Consider the following 21,450-nt stretch of genomic DNA (forward strand, 5'->3'; position numbering starts at 1 on the left):
ACGGACGCAGCATTTCTGTTATTGACATTGGTTTGACTGATTTTCACGAAACCTTGTGTTTGAGTGGAAAGATTTATAAGTGATTTATAAGTTTACTGGTGGTAGGACCTCTTGTGAGTCCGCGCGGGTAGGTACCACCGCCCTGCCTATTTCTGCAGTGAAGCATTTCGGTTTGAAGGGTGGGGCAGCCGTTGTAACTATACTGAGACCTTAAAACTTATATCTCAAGGTGGGTGGCGCATTTGCGTTGTAAATGTCTATGGGCTCCAGTAACCACTTAACCACCAGGTGGGCTGTCAGCTCGTCCACCCATCTAAGCAATAAAAAAAAAACATATAGCATCGTGGCTGTGCCGTCCTCGTGAGCTTACTGGACTTAAGTAGGACGGATATCTTAAACATAAGTGCCATTGATGGGTGATTTTGAACTCAGCACTCTCTGCGTTCATCACAAACTTATCTGTTCCAGGTAATCACAAGAGGAGGGATAATATACCGATGGGGCGCCACCACCCAATGTCCCGTATCGAACTCGATAGATCAAATACAAACCGCTTCCAGAAACACACAATGCCCTAACTATCTAACTCGAGAGAATTACAGTCGCACACTTCGTAACTTATACAACACTCTAAACACCCAATTCAGTTCTCAACGTAACTCACACAGCACTCAAAGTAACTCACAAAGCACTCAAAGTAACTCATTCAGTCCTCAACGTAGCGCGTCAACTCGTAATGACTCACTAACTCAGGACGTGTCGGACGCGCTCCTGGATCGACACCTGCTCAGGATCATGCTTCCGATCAAAATAAGTCACCAAATGTGCCCGGACAGCCATCTGGTAGCTTACTTCTACTACAACGGGGAGCTGGTCAGCGCCAGCAAGCACTTCGAGATGGAGGAGTGCTTCGGGAACAAAGTAAGCGAAAGTCATATGGCTACTTCTTTGAGTCACTCATTTGTTCTAGATAATCGTCTATGGAGAAAGCTATGCTTGGAGTTTCTCTGAAAGATCGAATCCGGAACGAGGTGATCCGACAGAGAACCAAAGCTATAGACTTGGCACAGCGAATTAGTAAGCTGAAGTGGCAATGGGCTGGCCATATTAGCCGGACAACCGATAACCGTTGGGGTAAACGCATTCTTGGATGGAGAGCGCGAATTGGAAAACGCAGTGCAGGACGCCTTCAGGCTCGCTGGAGTGATGATCTGTGCAGGGTGGCTGGCGGGAACTGGATGAGAGAAGCCGAGGGTCGTGCCCAGTGGCGAGCAATTGGACAGACATATGTCCAGCAGTGGACTGCTATAGGCTGATGATGTATGTATGTATATAATCGTCTCGGGTTGGGATTATCTTCGCAATCCGCGAACCGCATACATGATTAAAACTAATTCTATTGTTGAATATCCCGTTTTTTTTTTTACATAAGAAACATCTTTTATTTATATAGCTTCAGGTAAAATCGGTTGCTGCCGTGGCGACGCGTCCCCGCGCTGTATGATAGTATAAACGAATATTTACAGTCTACATGTAGTAGTGTGTATGGTGTGGCGACGCGTCGCCATGCGCATGCGCAACTGTTTCTTAATATTGTTACGCGCTGGGGGTCGGGATAAATTTCTACCGAAGTACAGATTGATGCTGTATTAAACACTTATAACACTCACAGAACACTTTACAATTCGTAAATCGCTTCTTCCGCTTCGCTTCAGGTGATCTGTTCGCTGTTTCTGCCTTCGTGAAATTCCTGCAATGCTTTTATAGTCGATACGACATCCCTAGAAATACTGAGAACATTCCTCACTTGTCGAGTATTTTCGATATGCGTTTCCGCCATTTGATAATAGATGGCGTTGTACCACTCGAGCGTTCTAGATTTCACTGGTTCTTTTGATACTCGTTTCTGCTATTCAACGACCGATGGCGTTGCTCTTACCGGCGTAAAAATATGAATATTTTACTTTTTCATTACGCCACATGTATTTCCTGTCGTAAATTATTTTAAGCATCTATACCTGTACAAAAAAGTACATGTGTGCAATTCACACGTGGTAGAAGTGAAACCTTCAAAAATTAAAATACAATTATCCTAAATGTCTAAGTAAAATTTTGTTGTTCGTTTTAAAATTAGTAAATAATTGTAAATCATCTTTTATAGTATGAGAGGTAACGCCCTCTGTGAATTGATATTTTAACTTCACGTATAATCCTAAATTAAAATTCACTACAAGAGGTTTCATATACACGTTAGTATTAAAAAATCTCATAGATGGCGCTGTATTAAAAAAACACTACGGACTTATTTTTTCGTTTCATCGAGTTTGAAATCACAACGATTCTAAAGAAGTTTCACTTTAATAATATCAATGTTTCACGTCTACTAGCGTTCCCGCGATGCCCCTGGCGTTACTGACGTACATGGGCGACGTAACCACTCGCCATCAGGTGGGCTAGTCTACCTAAAAGGACAATAAATTCTTGAAAAAAATACATTGTTTGATTTGGGCCAGGCCGAAGCAACGTGGTTGACGCGGCAAGTCTTGCCCGGCTCCACTGCGTCGCTGCGGGTGGAAACGCCCGGCCCGGCTCTCTGCGCCCTCTCGGTCCTCGACGCGGCCGCCAAGGGCCCCACACCCGCGCCCTCCGTGAGGGACGTTCTCGTCTCGGAGCTGACCACACTAATCAACGGCCATCGGAACCTGACGGAGTACGACGCGTCCGGAGACTGCTTTTTAAGTAAGTATTAACTTTATAGTTCGAATGGACGAAATGAACGCTGGTAGTAGGACCTCTTATGAGTCCGCGCGGGAGGTACCACCGCCCTGCTTATTTCTGCCGTGAAGCAGTAATGCGTTTCGGTTTGAAGGGTGGGGCCGCCGTTGTTACTATACTTGAGACCTTAGAACTTATATCTTAAGGTGGGTGGCGCATTTACGTTGTAGATGTCTATGGGCTCCAGTAACCATGTAGCACCAGGTGGGCTATGAGCTCGTACACCCATCTAAGCAAAAAAAAATTTGTCTTTTGTTTTTTCTACCTATTCTAGTAACCTCGAGGGATTATTCTAGATTCATCGAACTAGTAGTTGGGCTCGCGGGGCCTGAACAGGGAGTGTTGCTAACACTGGCCCTAGCAAGAGCAGTGCTTCGCAGAATCTACCACCGAATCGGAAACGCGACCCACTGAGAATATCCAGCGAGAAACTCAGTGGGCTGTGTCTATGGGCTTATTTACTCGTAGAGCCCTTCGTTGCAAGGGACGGGTTCGGCGAGGACAGTGACCGGTGCTTGTGGTGCCTAAAAGCACCGTTAATGGACCGGGAGGGTCCGTAATGACGTGTTTAGGGCGACGTCGACTACACAACTCTACAAAAAAAAAATCGTTCTTTGTCCTAACGTTTATACTAGGTTTTTTCGGTTAATTATTCACAAAAATGAAAATAAAATACCTTTTTTGGTATAAAGTTTGCTTTTGTGATAGTTATAGTAGTAATAATACTCATTTTTCAATTTTTTTATAAATTTTTATTAATTTTAATACTTTCTAAAAAACCGCGCTATGAGAGTGGGGTATTTACGTTTACACAGTGCCACTAGATGGCACTCGAATCATAAACAACGATCAGGTGTTTTGTACAAGCCCAGAAAAACTTAAAATGTCACGAAAGTGTAAATACGATGCTGATACATTTTGTTTCATATGTGGTCAATTTATTAAAGTTCAAAAGCAAACTGTTTCATGCCATGTATTTTTTTTTCGTCTAATTACGATCTAAAATATCGAAATTTTATGCTTTGCAACCAAAGTCAAATTTGGTGTTGACCCGAGCTATTTATCATTCGGTCCACAGGATCGGGTGTGTAATTATTGGCGGCCACGACAAGAAGGTTTTCATGTCGTGCCGCTCAAAGTGGCGCAATGATGCCGACTGTAGATACTTACTGACTGAATCAAGCTCATGGAGTTCTACGTTCCTTAGGAACCATGGTGCTCCGATGGCTATCCTGCAAAAACGAGATTGAATGACTTGATGGTGTTTCAAGTTAGTGCGGGCCGCGTGAGCGAACACTACACTTGCATACGTCATGACGGGGCGTATGCAAGTATTGTAGGGTGTGACCTTATTACGAAGGGACAATTTACTTCGCTTCGTAATTATCAATTTAATAACTTAAAACCAATAAGCCTTTAATAGGAATACCGTAAAGTGATATATATGTGTATTTATTATTTAAGAGAAATTCTAATATCAGATGCACTAGTTTTTGCTGTCATAAATAAGTGAACAAGTAACTAGAGCCCATGAACATCACAACGTGAATACCACCGCTCAGTGAAGTTGAATTATGAACACAATCGTATGCCAATTTGTGCAATTCTCAAAATTTCTAAATTAATCAATTCCTTTTGTAACTCCAAGACGTGGACACACCCGACCTCCCGACCTCCAGCGCGGAGCTGGCGGCCGCGTGGCTGGCGGGGGCCGGGGTGAGGGTGGTGGGGGGCGCCCTCCCCGCGACCCGCCACTGCGCGCCCGCCCCCCTGCCCCTCACCAACATGGACGACGGGACCAAACTCAGAAGCGACTTCTCTGAAGTAACTTTAGCTGTATTAACATGTCCTTCTTCAAAAAAGGCTTGTGGAGATTATTAAGCGGTAGGCAGCGGCTTGGCTCTGTCGTCATACGACGCTAATGTTCGTCTTTCAAATTACAAAGACCAAAACGAGCTTTATACGGCCTTAATAATTACATACAGGGTGCAATTTTTTTTTGATCGAGGTATTGCTTATTGCCTTCGTAAAGCACGACATAGAATATAGTTCACATTTATTACTTTAGGTAGCCCTTGTAGGTAGACGAGCACACGGCCCACCTGATGGTGAGTGGTTACCGTTGCCCATGGACTTCAGCAATGCCAGGGGCAGAGCCAAGCCGCTGCCTAGTTAGACGTGGATTCCAATCACCAACATCAGGGCATACACGTCATATGTGACTAGTTGTTCTTTGGGTAGTACCGTGGCTCGTAAGGAGTAGTCGGGGATCCAGTGAGGTAGCGTTGGGGACATTTTGAAATCTTCAGGCTTGGCTGTGGCGTCTATTGTCGGTCGGTCCCAACGGCACAGCGACAGCGAACGCCCGAGCACCAGACTCCATTACCAGGTTCGAAGCCAGCGCGTTCTGCGTCTCCAAAACTGGAGTCGCCATATCTCCGCCCGCCGTGTTGCAGGTGAGAATCGTCCGTATTATTATAAAATACTATTGTTTTTAAGTTCCATTATTCATTCTTTTTGCTCTAGATTCGGTGTTTTTGCGTAAATATTTAATCAGCAGACACAAAATATTAGTAGGCTTTCTCTAAAATATAATATATCTGTTTATATTATTTCCTATGGACTAGTTCCATGAGGGGTCGTCGAAGAAGAAAAACCAAGCTGCTTAATAAAATATTAGATTTCAACAATGAAATGTGTAATTACTAACTTGTTTTCTATAAACATTTAGTTTCTCAAAAAGGAATACACCCACCAAACGAATCTCTACACTACCTTTGGTTGACTGGTAAAGAACGCCTTAGGCATTAAGTCCCGCTATTGTACTTTGGGCATAAATAAACACATTTAATTAGGAAGTCATATTTTGATACATCGATTGCTCTTCCCTTGAGTATTGGAGGGGCAACTCAGAGACTTACCAAAGAACAGACATCAGTCTTCTTTGGTTCGTGAATCAGCAAACCCCGATCGTAAGCCGATTGTAGGATGTATTAAGTACCGGATGACGACCACGAGTTCCGATGCGAAATAGATAGACAAAAGCTTGGACCTAACCCATAGACACAGCCTGTTGAGTTTCTCGCCGGATCTTCTCAGTGGGTCGCGGTTCAGATCCGGTGGTAGATTCTGCGAAGCACTGCTCTTGCTAGGGCCAGTGTTAGCAACGTCTCCAGGTTAGAGTCCCGAGAGTTCAACTACTCGTTAGGTAACGCTGGCATAGCCTCTCAAAGCTACCAGCTTATGTAGGGAAAAAAACCAGGCAAGAATAGATATTTAAGACTTGGTTTACTGGTGGTAGGACCTCTTGTGAGTCCGCGCGGGTAGGTACCACCACCCTGCCTATTTCTACCGCGAAGCAGTAATGCGTTTCGGTTTGAAGGTTGGGACAGCCGTTGTAACTGTACTGAGATCTTAGAACTTATATCTCAAGGTGGGTGGCGCATTTACGTTGTAAATGTCTATCGGCTCCAGTAACCACTTAACACCAAGTGAGTTTTGAGCTCGTCCACCCATCTAAGCAATAAAATAAAAAAGCGAGTTGTTCATTTTATATTTAAAATAATTAAATAGGAAAATAGATTATTAACGAACATAGCAATAGTATTCATTTTAAAAAATGTGACCATTTAGCGCAGAATTAAATACTTAAATTTTAATTATTAAAAAAAAGCATACACGTATGTGCCGATGTCCCTGAAGAGGTTAAACACCTATCTCTATGTTAGTTTCACGTTAGTTAGACGTGGATCCACCCATCTAAGCTATAAAAAAAACTTGGACATTATGTCTTCATCCAAAAACGAGCCAAGCGTTGGTCGCGAACACGTCGCCCCTTCTAGAACGTTCTGACCCGGCCGGTCGCGCCGTCGCCAGGTGTTCCGAGAGCTGTTCATCCACGCGGACTGCCCGCGGCGGCTGCGGCGCGGTGACGTCACCTTCATGAGATACCGGATATTCAACTACTTGTACGAACAAATCAGTGTAAGTACTACTAACTTAGAACCCACCAGTACTATTCATGTTCGGGTCTATGACAAACGCTCCAGACTGAAATCAGCCCAGGATTTGGTGGTGGAGTAAATAAATAAATATTTACTAACAATCACGCCACGTTAACTGGTCCCGAGCTAAGTTCGTAAGGAACTTGTGTTACAGGTACCAGATAACGGAAATAAATGTAAGAGTTTTTATTATACACATACATAATATATTTAATATACATCCATAACCCTGGAAAAGACATTTTATATTTATTATACACAAATATCTTCCCTTGGCGGGATTCGAACCCGCGACCCCCTTGTGTAGTGGCCATGTCACTTACCACTACACCAGACGGCCGTTTGTCGGTCGGTTGACGGCAGAGCCAGAAGAAGGTGATTAAATAATTGAGTAGGCGGCTTCAAAGGCAGATACCAGAGGATCATAATCATCAACACCAAATTCTGACAACATGAGAGATGAGGTCGAGGTTTAACGAACAGACTTGTTCTGCGTTTATCCACGAGCACTGCTGCTACGATATTTTCTTAACAACCACTGAGAATGCGTTTTAAATTCCCCACTGCATGTATGAAGTAAAAAAAATAAATAATAATAATATGTATAGTATATATTATGTATTAGTAAAGAAAACTAATGTTTTTGAACCGTTCGTATGTCTAATTCTTTGAGTCGGTCTACAATCTAAAATTTAATGAAGGATTCATCATAATGAAGTGAGCCATAATATGACTCATGTTATGAGGTGTCATTAGATTTGTTAAAATTGAATGACATATAGTATATCATTTTTCTTTGGTGTTCATGAAGAAAAAATCAAAAATAATCGATTGACAAGAACAAATTGGACTCGAGTTCATTGAAATACTAATTAATATGACTATAGGTTAGTATAGGATGCGCAGAAACAGGCAAAGAAATAAAACATATAGGTTAATTTTGAACCAATTCTCAATGGGTTTATTTAATATTGTATTGATATATTTTATAACTTTTTTTATCGCAATAACCAGCGGTCTTTTGAAGTCCACTGCCGATGGACCATAAACTACTGGCACAGTTATCGTGCATTGAACCGACCACATATTGACCCCAAACAGATTGAAATAGCCATAACAGCAGACCTCAATATCGAGGTGTCTCCGAAAACGGAGACGGCCTGCGTCGCGGCACGCTCGTCGTTCGCCGGGAGGGCGGAGCTTAAAGCTCGCCTCGCGGGGACCTCGCGCCTGCAAGTGCGCGCCAACGTGCGACCCGACCCGAACTGCGGGCGCGCCGCCGTCACCGCCAGGTACGTGCCCGCTTTTTTTTAAAGGATTTTATGACCTGGTAACTAAGACCTTTAGGTCAAGTCTTATTATAATTTATACTCTTAATTTTATGAATAAATATGAAGTGAAATGCAATTTATGAATCTCAGTAAAATTGTGGTCTTTTACTGACACTTTTCCAGTGGATTTGTTTGATTTCCCCACATTTGTGCACTTTCACAGATACTAAACAGTTAATAAATCACCGTTATTACACAATTAAACCTGAAGAAATACTAAATAGACAAAATAAAACAAATCACACAACTTCACTCCTCGCGCTCTCGCCAAAAAGTCGTGCGTGCCCGTCGGGACTTCCTGAGCATAGATAATACACATAAATTGGTTATAGATGAGTAACTCAAGCACTCAACTAAAATTTTAACGGCACTAGACGGCTTCTCTTCGATTAGTTTCTCATTGCTCCGGTAGACAGCTCTGACGTCGACGGTGTTGAATGTGAACATTGATGAATGTGTGACACGTCTCGTTACAGCGACGCGGTGCAGATACAGATATCGGTGGACCCCGAGGGGGCGCCCGTGCAGGACTACAAGTCGGCCCTGCTCTGCGGGAGCGGTGAATATCTTGATCATTATTACTATTTCCACTGTAGTGTCGGTGGGCCGGATTTGATTTGATTTGATTTGATTTGTAGACCTAAGAAGAAATGGATGGATTGCGTGAAAGACGATGTGTGTAAGAGGGAAGTGTATAAAGAAATGGTATATGATAGAGGAGTATGGAAGAATAAAACATGTTGCACCAAGCCCAGTGACTGGGAGTAGGCCCACAATGCATCTTAAATGAAATGGCGTCGCCCGCACAGGTGGACCCCGCCGTCCTGTCCATATCTGTCGCGACGCAATCATGCGCTCCGGTTGGAAGTATGTAACAACTGACTAACATTACTGTTGATAGGACGTCTTGTGAGTCCGCCCTTGTTGGTGCCACCACCCTGCCTATTTCTGCCGTGAAGCAGTAGTACGTTTCGGTTTAAAAGGTGGGGCAGCCGTTGTACTGTAAAGACCTTACAACTCATCTCTCAAGGTGGGTGGTGGCATTGAAGTTATAGATGTCTATGGACTCCGGTAACCACTGAACTTCAGGTGGGCCGTGAGCTCGTCGAGCCATCTAAGCAATAAATTGAAACTTAGACTCATGTCCCGGAGTAAGTAGCCATGTTGTGATGTCTATGGACACCAGTGGCCATTAAACACTTACAGTGGGACCTGAATGGGAAACGTCTGGTTTGGCTAGTAATGAATGTAATATAGACATTTACAAACAATTTAACATGTCGAACCGGTTCATAGAACCTCACATAGAACGTCCTTGTTCCATGTTGATGTCATTTATGTTAAAACAGACAGCCGAGATTCAGGAAAGCCGTTAATCACGTGGCTGTGGCCCAAAGTGCGTGCCGTGCCCGGAACCGAACAGGTGACAGTGTGGGCGACTGCTGATCCCACCGGACCTTTATTGGCTGTAAGTCACGATTTTGAAACAGTATTCAGAATGTATCATTTCGCTTTTACCATCGCACCGCCCGCCACCGGAGTAGTGTTCATCCATACTACCTGGAGCCACTGCGTTCATCCACAGTGCGTTTCCAGAGATCATTTTTTCCACTTTTTTTTTTAGATGTGTCGACGAACTAACAACCCACCTGGTGTTAAGTTCTAAGGTCTCAGTAGAGTTACAACGGCTGCCGCACCCTTCAAACCGAAACGCGTTACTGCTTCACGGCAGAAATAGGCAGGGTGATGGTACCTACCCGCGCGGACTCACAAGAGGTCCTACCACCAATAAAGAACGTACCATCCGGCTTTGGAATGAGCTCCCCTTTACGGTGTTTGCTGAGCGCTTTGACATAACCTTCTTCAAACGCAGCTTGTGGAGAGTGTTAAGTAAAAGGCCGCGGCTTGGCTCTGCTCCTAGCATTGCTGAAGTCCATGGGCGACGGTAACCACTCACCATCAGGTGGCCCATAAGCTCGTCTGCCTACAAGGACATTAAAAAGCTTTTCGTATCGAATCGTAAAAGCTCACAACGCATTATATATGTACTGACTCCCTGCAGGCCAACAAAACGCACTAACCCTTGTTACTGTCGGATTCAGGATGCTGATGCATTAGTGCAGCTACCCCGGGGATGTGGAGAGCAGAACATGGCCAGACTGGCCACTAACCTTCTGGCTCTGGAGCAGCTGGACCCCAGGTCCGGGGCGGCCACGGCAGCCCGGGAACACGTCCTCAGAGGTGATCTAATGTTTTCGATATTCACGTCTGTGCAATGATCCCTTCAGACTCCTGGAGAATGAATCCAGCACCTAGTGTTGCGTGTCGAAGCCCACCACAGTATGAACGTCGCCACCCACCTCGAGATCGAAGTGTTAATTCTATACTATAACTTCTGTTCCACCTTTGAAGAATAACTACTCCGCGGCCGATGGCTCGAGGAGGCTTAATGCTGCATGGGTATGGCATGCCCACATCGCGCCCCACCTCCAGAGCTGGGTACTCATCTAGCTGTGTAGCACGTAATGAAACAGATACTGTATCAACCTGCAAGTGGGTACGACTTGTCCACGGTCCACAGCGTATCTAGCTACGAGCTGCCACGAGCACACTGCGAACCGCCTTTGTGTTCGCAGTGATACCGCCACTCAGCGGGTCACTGCGAGCTTGCTGCGCTCCTTCCGCGAGCGGCTCGCAGCGGGCTCGTGCCTACGTACTCACTGGATACTGTATCTGTTACGTTACGTGCTACACGGCTAGGTGAGTACCCAGCTCAGTAGACCCACGTCCCAAGATATGCAGCAGTGTTCACGTTGTGATGTGTGTTCCATCAACGGTCTGCCGCATGGGACGGGGGGGTGGGGTCCGTGGAGGGCCGTGATTCACCAAAAACTTTTCAGGATTCAATCGCCAACTGCAGTATATCCATCCCAGTGGAGGGTTTAGTGCTTTCGGAGCTTCTGATTCAACGTCTTCGACGTGGCTCACGGCCTTCGCCTTGAGATACATGAAGAAAGCTCACAAAGTCAGTTGGTAATCTTGTACACTCTGCACAACTCAGTCTATTCAACATACATTTTTTTAATGCCCTTGTAGGCAGACGAGCATACAGCCCACCTGATGGTGAGTGGGTACCGTCACCCATGGACTTCAGCAATGCCAGGGGCAGAGCCCAGCCCCTGCCTACCGCTCAATACTCTCCACAAGCCTCGTTCGAAGAAGATTTGATTTGTGTACTAACAATAGACCTACCTATCTAGATTTATCTTAAGCAGTCTTAAGTTGACGTTTTTATACCTACACCTTTATACCTATATATGAAATTTCTTCATCGCCTAATCTTCCGTCTGTTTTCTTTTTCAATATCTCTTGAGGCTTAAGTTCTTTTCTGAAATTATGACGAGACATCTAATAATATTTCAAACATGTAAGAGTGCGATAGTAATATCTAGATGTCTCTCTCGCACGCCTCATTTTGGCCATGGTATCAGCAGTCTATTACCAATCCTTCAGTATTTTTCTGTTATAAATGATATTGTGGATGAATGAATTTTAAAATAGCGACCCTAAAAATTAGCCCGTCTAGAGCATCAGTCTTCTTCTTCGTCGCTTCCTCATTACTGAGGGTCGTGACCACCTTGGTCTACTTTTTGCACCAGCTTCCTCCAATGTTGCCTGCATTCGGCCTGCTTAATGGCGCCCGGGACGCTGGTGTTTGTGGCCTCCTTGATAATGTCCGTCCACCTGGTTGACAATCTTCCTCGACTTCCCTTTCCTTCCACGTGACCTACAACTATTAATTTTTCCAAGTTGTCAGGATTTCGTTGGGCCATTAATTTATTTAATTAATGAAATGACCGCCTAATCCCACTCGTAGGTGCTGTGGCCGAACCTGCCGCCTCCCCCCGCGCTGGACCGAGCCGAGCAGTGGCTCACTCACCAGCAGATGGAGAACGGCTGCTTCCGGAACGAAGGTCAGGTCTTCCACAGGGAACTCAAGGTAAACTAAAAATACACCAGCTCTATTTACGACCAGAAGTTTTTTTTATTTTATTTCTTAGATGGGTGGATGAGCTCGCAGCCCACCAGATGGGTGGTGTTAAGTGGTTACTGGAGCCCATAGACATCCACAACGTAAATGCGTCACCCACCTTGAGATATAAGTTCTAAGGTCTCAAGTATAGTTACAACGGCTGCCACACCCTTCAAACCGAAACGCATTACTGCTTTACTGCAGAAACAGGCAGGGCTGTGGTACCTACCCGTGCGGACTCACAAGAGGTTCTACCACTAATAAAAAAAAGTTTTTTATGTATATTGCATAGATATATTGTCGAGCTCACAGCCCACCTGGTGTTAAGTGGTTATCGAAGCCCATAGACATCTACAACGTAAATGCCGCCACCCATCTTGAGATATGAGTTCTAACGTCTCAGTATAGTTACGTTAGTAAATGGCATCACGAGCCAATGTGCAGGGCGGTGGTACCGGTCCGTGCGGGCTCACAATGCTCTTTACTGTCAATCAAATCTGGTATGGACCGTAATCCCAGTATGTTAGTATACTATTCAAGGAACACTACTCCGGATGATGAATCCTCAAGTACTGTAGACCAAAAATGTAAGACCCAAATGTTTTTGACTCCAGGGAGGTCTGAACGTAGAAGGAGAAATAGCCAACATAGCGTTAACGGCTTATGTCGTCACGTCTCTAGTGGAAATCAATTCCCCTCTCTCCTTCAAACTCCTCCGAAACTCCCTCTCCTGTCTCCGAGCTCTCCCCCCGCACAAATCCAAGAGCCCCAACAAGATATATGCCCACGCTTTGCTGTCCTACGCCTATATGAGGCTGAAGCGATATGAAGAGGACTTGAGGCAAACCAATGAGGCGTGGACTTGGGATGGAAGGAAAGCTGAGGGGCTGATGGAAGATGAAGAGTTGAGGGAGGTGTTGGAGTTATTGAAGATGGCCAAGAGAAGTGGAGAGTTTATGTGGTGGGAGACCAGTAAGTATTGCTGACGGTCTCTGTACTGTCGTGATTAATGCTAGCAATGTTATTGTTTGCAATGGACTTAGAAATCGGTAGACTTGAAGATATCTAGGACAGTCACTGGTTCTTTTAATTGATCTCAAAATATGGGAGAACAATCTCCTGTTATTATTAATATTCATATATTTTATATTAAATTTTGTTCAACTCTCCCTCTCTCTCTTTTTCTCTTGGATTATTAATGCATCCACTGAACGAGAGAAACTTATGTTCGCTATAAATTTCAACTCCCTCTCTCTCTCTCTCTCTCTCTCTTTTGAAATGCATCCATAGAACTAGAGAAAATGTTCGGTATAAATTGCAACTTCAATAAGATTTTGTTTTCGTTGTGATACCATACGGGCATGTGCCCTACCGTCTTGCATATTTCTGCCGCAAGGTAACCATGAGATTCGATTGGATCTCCAGCCCCACGTGTAAGGGGGGTTGGGGGGGAGGGTCTGAGTGCGCGGTGTGTCCGCAGCCAGCCTGTCCAGCACGGTGGAGGCGACGGGGTACGCGCTGCTGGCGCTGCGGGACAGTCCGCCGGCGGTGCGGGAGCGGGGCCGCCCCGCGCTGGCCTGGCTCGCCGCGCAGCGCTCCACCACCGGGGGATTCGTCTCCACGCAGGTCAGACTGCTTTTGACTATTTGACCTACTTTTTTTCTTTTTCTACCTAAGCTAAGAGCCTTGAGAGGCTATATCAGCGTAACCTTAACTAGTAGGTGAGCTCACCGGGCTCAAACCTGACGACGTTGCTAACATGAACACCCTAGCAAGAGACGTGCTTCGCACAATCTACCACCGGATCGGAAACGGGACCCACTGAGAAGATCCGGCGAGAAACTCGGTGGGCTACTATTTGACTATGACGTGCATGTATACTGTATGCGCGCGAGTTCATGTCCATCGGGGCCAGAGGCGACGCGCGGGGGACAGCTCGCCCCGCCTTCGCCCACCGCCCCGCATTTGTCTGACGTCGAATGTTGTCCTTGACGGTTGTGACGCGCGCTTATCGATATCGAAAATTTACGCTAACGCTATTGTGTTATCTAACCATGACTACTCCTCTTCCAACAAGTTCAGATAGAAAAAAAACTACTGAAAAAAGATACATACTGATCTGTCGGTTGTCTTTTCATTTGATAGTGATTGAATTGGAATTTAAAAAATATTTTTCTCTATTCGAAATAAACAAGTAATTACTCATCACATTTATTTTATTTCATGTGTAGCAAAAATACCTTAAATTACATTAAACCAAATTGACAGCTGTTGACTAAATCGGTAGTTATTATCGACATTACCATACTTAACGAGGTCACAGCACTACCGCATTCCTTAGGATGGACATGAACTCGCGTGCCTACTGTACATGTCGGATGATCCTCCAGGTGCTAGAAAAGGAGGTAGGAGGGCAGGGACGTCTTAAATTAGGCTGGGGCCCTTGGGCACACAAGAATTTGAGGCCCTTTTGGAAAGTAAAAAAAGCTAATTATAATAACATTTTTTTACTGAGTATGACCATTTATTATAGGTAATCAAATACGGTATGATATAATATGTCATTAATGATATTAGAATGCTGCTGGTTTTTTGGTTACGATCACGGTAACGGAAACCGAATAAATGTGTGAGAGAAATTGTCGGTCCTTGGGGGCCCCCTGAGAATGGGGGCCCTGGGCACGGGCCCCGTGTGCCCTTATGGTAAAGACGGTATTGGAAGAGGGAAAAGTACAGATTTTATATTTTGTACCGAAGATAAGATTACTGGTGGTAGGACCTCTTGTGAGTCCGCACGGGTAGGTACCACCGCCCCGCCTATTTCTGCCGTGAAGCAGTAATGCATTTCGGTTTGAAGGGTGAGGCAGCCGTTGTAACTATGTATATACTGAGACCTTAGAACTCATATCTCAAGGTGGGTTTTTTTTTTATTGCCTAGATGTGTGGACGAGCTCACAGCCCACCTGATGTTAAGTGGCTACTGGAGCCCATAGACATCCACAACGTAAATGCGGCACCCACTTTGAGGTGGCGGCATTACTGTTGTAGATGTCTATGGGCTCCGATAACCATTTAACACCAGGCGATGAGATCGTCCATCCATCTAAGCAATAAAAAAATTGGGATCTTCTAGGGACTTCTAGCTTGGAACCAGATGACAGAGTGTAATCTGTCCCAGGCTCTTTATTCATCATTCCACTCTTGAAACTGGGATCTACAGATCGTTTCTCACCCAAGTATGACAGGGTAGTAACACCTACCCATCCAGGCTCACAATACGCCATAACCTCAGAAATTTCCCAAATAATTTGTCGGGCCCCATTTTATTTACACAATGCTATGCCTACATCGTTGAAATCATTTGTGGATGTGTGTTTTCATATTTCATCCGAAAAATTGGTACCTGTCTGTGGGATTCGAACCCTGGCACGGTCGCACCACTCCATACGAGTGCACAGGGCGTCTTATCCTTTAGGCCGCTAGGACTTCAAGCTTACTAGTGAAAATCTTGTTACAATTCAGCCCCTAATTGATCTTGCAGGACACTTTAGTGGCGCTGGAAGCTCTGATAGCCTGGTCCTCTCTCTTGCCGAAGACGCAAACAAACTTGACGATAGTGGCACAAACCAACAAGATGAGTGCGAGCACGAGGCTGACGCCTGGCTCCAGGGTACCAGACCTCATGAAGCTGGGTCCGGCCGACAAGCTCAGCGTTATCGTTGAAGGTCAGATATGTTGAGTCTCGCATATATACATATAATGCAGCGGTCGGGGAACCGGGGTAGATTACCCCAAATGGGGTAAAATGAAATTTTGGGGGGTAAAACTGAAAAAAAATATTTAAATAAACAAGCTTTTTCATGGGGGCTATATATAAAGTTAAAACTTATAAAATTTTATAAAATATAAAAAAAAATATATAAGTTTATAAAATCGTTGTTCACGATTATTGAGGCATTAGAATAAAGCTAACATAGCAGTGACTGTTTTTTTTTTCAAGATAAAAGTTCTGCGGAAATTCACGCTCACTCAATGTGCTATTGAGTGAGCGTGTCGAGTTGACGTCAAAACTCCCAAAAAGCAATAAAAATAGATACACCAGCTTTTAATTGAAACAAAAAAAAAAATACGACAGACTAGTCTGTATAGGCTACGCTCTTTGCCTGCTTATTGGCGAATTTAAAAACAACAACAACAATATCGTTGCCGGCTTCCGGATTTTCATTTCATTTTATTATTATTATGAGGATATAATAATAATAAAATGTACGTAAGGGCTTATTTCTCAACATTAACCACAATTAACTTATTTAATACTGTAAATAATGATGAGAGCGATAATTGATTTCGAAGAAAACAATTAACAACTTAATTTTATCTGCAGAAAAAACAGATTTCTCTTAAACCTGGGAGAGAATATAAAAATCGTTTTCTTAATATGAAACGATATTTCTTTGTCTATCAAATTAAGTTAAAACCATCATGACCCGACAACTTTTTTAAGGGCCCAAACGCCCTAAGAAAATGGCCATTGTCTTTTATTAAAACTTATTTTCAATTTTTTAGTTGAATGTTATATAAAGCGTGTTTATTTTTTAAACTATGATTATTTTTCTTTCATTTTTTAGTTGAATTTAAATTTTTCCATTTTTTCTTTCATATTTTTTTTAATATTGAGTTGTCATCTGTCCTCGATAAATCTACAAGGTCTGAATGAAATCTGACCGTTTAAAGTGGGTCAAAATCTCGTCTAAAGGAGTCAGTTACAAACATACATACGTCTGAAGCTAATATAAAGCGTATTAAAGTACCAGTCGTTGAGTAAGTAAGTGCGTTAAGTAAAGCTCCGTGCACACAGGGTCGGGGTGCGCGCTGGTGCAGGCGACGCGCTCCCACAGCACGCTGCAGTCGGACGAGCTGCACGACAAGCGGCTGCTCGTGCAGGTGTCCGTGCGCACCGACGGACCCTTCGACTGCGACGCCAACACCACCTTCTGCTTCTGCGCCGCCGTCGTAGAGGTCGCCTATTGAATTTGATGGAAATTTAGAAACGTTGTGATTTCAGACTCGATGAAACGAAAAAATAAGTCCATAGGGACAGTTTAATACAGCGCCATCTATGAGATTTTTTTACTGGTGGTAGGTTTACTTAGATGGGTAGACGAGCTCACAGCCCACCTAGTGTTAAGTGGTTACTGGAGCCCTAAGGTCTTAGTATAGTTACAACGGCTGCCTCACCCTTCAAACCGAAACGCGTTACTGCTTCACGGCAGGAATAGGCAGGGTGGCGGTACCTACTCGTGCGGACTCGCAAGTGGTCCACGACGATACGAGAGGATAATTGTTTTAAATACAGAATTAAAAGATACGAAACCCATTCTTTTAATTCACACGGAATTTCGTCCTTGTAATGTCTTCACTTAGGTTAACGGCCCGTGGTCTCCATACAGGAGCGTGTGTCCGTTTGTCCGACTTAGGAAACCATAAACTACTTCTTTCCAGGTCTGTGTGCTGTGGAGCGGTGACTTCCCCGAGATGGCGCTGCTGGAGGTCAGCCTACCCTCAGGGTTCGGAGCGGACGCTGCACGACTGTATTCGCAGCTTCACAAGTCTGAGACGTGTAAGTTACTTGATGCTGTGGTGTTTGGTGTCAGTCTAAAATAGCACTACCATGCCTTTCCAGTGGGTGGCTTTGAAGGCGACTAAAGGATTTCAAGAAGATCGAGCAGCAGAGTGCTGTGCGTGCGCATGTGCGTGCTTGCGTGCGTGCGTGTGAGTGAGTGTGTGTGTTGGTGTTGGTGAGTGTAATATCAGTATATTCGCCAACTGGCACACATTGGTGGTGACATGATAAACCATCGTGGGTACATAGTGTAAAGTACCAGATTCTATTTCTAGCATGAACCAGCCTTTTGTTCCAGTTAGGAGGGTGACCCAGCCTTTATACGATTGCGACTTCGACTTGTCTCGACATTCACGGTATGAGGCCTATAGACCTCATCTACGCAATAAAATATATATCTAAATACAAGTTGTAATACGTTTAGATCAGACACATTTGTAAGTTCGCGTGTTCCCCCAGTACTCCGCCGCATAGAGGTGTCTGCGGGCGGCGGGCGGGCGACGCTGTACCTGGGCGCGGCGGGCGGGTGGGGGGCCGGGGGGGCGCCGCGCCGCTGCTACCGGCTGCACGCGGTGGGGCCCGCCGCCCGGACCCGGCCCGGACACGCGCGCCTGCGGGACTACTACCGGCCCGCCGTCAACGACACCCAGGTAACTAACTGGTGGTACCTCTTGTATTACTGGTGGTAGGACCTCTTGTGAGTCCGCGCGGGTAGGTATACCACCCCGCCTGTTTCTGCCGTGAAGCAGTAATGCGTTTCTGCTTGAAGGGTGGGGCAGCCGTTGTAACTATACTTGAGGCCTTAGAACTTATATCTCAAGGTGGGTGGCGCATTTACGTTGTGGATATCTATGGACTCCAGTAACCACTTAATACCATATGGGCTTTGAGCTCGTACAGCCACCTCAGGAATAAATATAAAAAAAAAGGTGGTGCGATGATCTCCGATCGGTGGCCTCTCTATATCTGTCTCTCCCTCTCTCTTGTGTGTGTCTCACTTTCTATCTATCTCTCTCTAAATTTTGAATAATATTTTGCTTTATTTAACTTAACAAAAACACGTTTTAAACCAAGTTCGTTCTGTAGATGTTCACAATACCCGAAGACTGTCCGCCGCCGGTCTCCCCGGAGACGAACGACTACCACAATTCGGACAACCTGTTCACCAAGGCCAAGTCTCCGGGGAGCGAGATCCTCATCACCGACGAGTACAGCTTCGAGGACATCCCCGACGGGATACCGCTCGATGACCCGCTCTACGTCTACGAGAACCTCGTCAAGAGAACTGATGACGTAAGCGACAGTGTTGCCAGTAATTTCGAGTCCGTACCGAATAGTAGTAAAATAGATAATTTCAAAATTAATTGTAGCGGTAGTTTTAATGACAGTAAAACGTTTGTAGATCACAAATTGGCCGCTTCAGAGTTGATTAAAGGTATATCCATGTTAAATAGGAGCATTGAACATTTTGATACTCATATCAAGAAAAATAATAACACAAAATATACAGTAAAGGAAAGTAATATTGACAGTGATATTGGAAGTGACATGGCAACTTCGGTTGACAATCCGAATTTATCGCAATTCCATGTAATTGACAGCGAAAAAGATTTAGATGTGCCCTCCGGTGTGGAAGGGCCGGTGCCAACGATAGTGTTGCCACCACAAAACTTTGTGTTGCCAACAAATAATTTTAATTCACCCCAAAGCATAGAAAGAAGAGAATACTACCTTAATAGTAATAGTAATTCTAGACATTTAAAAAGACAAAATTACGGCTCCAATTAATTGAAATTGAACAAAAATTAATGGATTTACTTAAAGATTTTAAGACTGTAGTATTTATATTAATCTATTTATAGTTATTGAACATTAAGAGACTAAGTGTAAAATACTTGGATGTTGGTAACATTTCGCTAGTGTTGAAGTCCTTGCTAGTGGAACTTTCTTTGCTATTTCTACCTATTTTTTCCTGTCACACGGATGGTTACGATCATCCTTATGTCTACCGAACATCATAGGTAGGACAACCTATAAATACATAATAATATAATATGATTGAATTTTCGTAATGACTCAAAAAGGGCGGTATTATTCATTTTGAAGTATTTAAGAGCTTCAGTAACTAATCCTAAAAGTAGCCAATAAACACACAAATAAATAGATTTAACATTTAATTTATCTATTTATATATAATAACGTGTTTCAACTGTCAAGCTTTTTAAAGCGGGCTTTGATAATATCAAAGAATATAGGTAATTAAAAACTACTTGTAAGGATTAATCTCGTATTTTTTTTTGTCATTGTATTTATTTTTCGACATTTCGGATCATTTACGTAAATTAGTGTAAAAGTAATATTAATTTCATGCTTAAGATTCACGAGAAAATAAAAATAAGAAAAATAAAAAATAAAAAAGTTGGTGACATTTTCCCTCTATGCACCGTAGTTACGATTAGCTTAATACAAACTGACGATCAGCGCGCAACTTACTAGCGATAACGATTTTAAAAAGATTACACTATAGTATAAGATTGATTCGGACTAGACCTAGTGATTGTCGGTTAGCTAGGCTCGACAACGACATTGTGTACACAGAAACCTCTATTCGCATTTATTTAGTTTTTAATACTATTAATAAATACATAGATAATAAATAAGCTGAAAAGCTATTTGGTTTAAGCGACATTTCGCTTAATAAGCGACATTTATCTTTGTAATTATAGATTAGTTTTATTTATATACTAGCGACCCCCTCGCTTCGCTTCGGAAACATTAAATTTTATTACTGATAGCTGAGTCCCGCGATGTTACCCGCGGTTATTGTCGTACCGCGGGTGACGCCACGGGGCAAAGCCAGTCTAAAAAAAGTTACTCCTTATATCATCAGCTACCTATCAGTGAAAATCTCGTCAAAATCGGTCCATCCGTTCCAAAGATTAGCCGGAACAAACAGACGGACCAAAATTGTAAAAAAAATTATTTTGGTGTATGTACGGTATATATAAATATATTCATAATAATATGCATGTAGTAAAAAGCTGTTATTTCAATATTACAAACAGACACTCCAATTTTATTTATATGTATAGATTAGCATTAACAATTCGTTCATAATTGAACTTCAATTAAGTTTACCCCACTCAAATACGTGGAGAACTTTTTTGCTACGATATTATTTTCAAAATTTTAAACTTTAAATGTTCCTTTGAAGTTGCAAAAATGTCGCTTAAACAATACAAGCTTTCACCTGTCGATATGATGAACTAAAAAATCCTTAATATTTATTTACACGGAGCGGGTAGGTTTAAATAAAATCAACATAAAGTATACTTCGGCACGACACTTATATCGATTTACGAAGCGGTGCTATGTTATATAATGTTAGGTTATATATAATCTTACTCTATGCGTCAATGATTGAAAACGTGTTTAATTAAAGCAATAAACTCGTGACGTATCTAAATGCTACTAACTTCGTGTCCGACTTATCGTGCGGTCGTCGCACTGTCGATAACTCCAACAAAATTTATCCTTAAGTTCGCATAGGGATAGGATGTAAAACAATTTAGCTATAATCACACTTATTTAAACCGATTACTTAATAAGGACGTATTTATTTTCATTGCAACTTAAAAAGAAAAATATATTATATAGGCTGTGAATAAAAACTTTTTACTAAAA

At 43.4% G+C, this 21,450-nt stretch overlaps 1 protein-coding gene across 3 annotated transcripts in view; it reads left to right on the forward strand.

Annotated features, from left to right (window-relative positions):
- LOC101740966 (pregnancy zone protein) overlaps positions 1 to 21,450 on the forward strand; it is a 36,935-nt gene extending 15,485 nt beyond the window's left edge. For all 3 annotated transcript variants that reach the window (XM_038017695.2, XM_038017694.2, XM_062673865.1), the window contains 18 exons: positions 469 to 921; positions 2,514 to 2,739; positions 4,424 to 4,599; positions 5,085 to 5,231; positions 6,652 to 6,759; positions 7,881 to 8,071; positions 8,587 to 8,669; positions 9,460 to 9,578; positions 10,213 to 10,351; positions 11,011 to 11,135; positions 11,988 to 12,110; positions 12,758 to 13,115; positions 13,624 to 13,769; positions 15,685 to 15,868; positions 17,002 to 17,162; positions 17,646 to 17,763; positions 18,226 to 18,416; positions 18,853 to 21,450. In XM_038017695.2, the coding sequence (XP_037873623.1) occupies positions 469 to 921; positions 2,514 to 2,739; positions 4,424 to 4,599; positions 5,085 to 5,231; positions 6,652 to 6,759; positions 7,881 to 8,071; positions 8,587 to 8,669; positions 9,460 to 9,578; positions 10,213 to 10,351; positions 11,011 to 11,135; positions 11,988 to 12,110; positions 12,758 to 13,115; positions 13,624 to 13,769; positions 15,685 to 15,868; positions 17,002 to 17,162; positions 17,646 to 17,763; positions 18,226 to 18,416; positions 18,853 to 19,554 (3,750 nt within the window). In that variant the 3' untranslated portion in view covers positions 19,555 to 21,450. The remainder of the gene's footprint in view (positions 1 to 468; positions 922 to 2,513; positions 2,740 to 4,423; positions 4,600 to 5,084; positions 5,232 to 6,651; positions 6,760 to 7,880; positions 8,072 to 8,586; positions 8,670 to 9,459; positions 9,579 to 10,212; positions 10,352 to 11,010; positions 11,136 to 11,987; positions 12,111 to 12,757; positions 13,116 to 13,623; positions 13,770 to 15,684; positions 15,869 to 17,001; positions 17,163 to 17,645; positions 17,764 to 18,225; positions 18,417 to 18,852) is intronic.

This window comes from Bombyx mori, chromosome 19, assembly GCF_030269925.1.
Source record: "Bombyx mori chromosome 19, ASM3026992v2".
Lineage (NCBI taxonomy): Eukaryota > Metazoa > Arthropoda > Insecta > Lepidoptera > Bombycidae > Bombyx > Bombyx mori.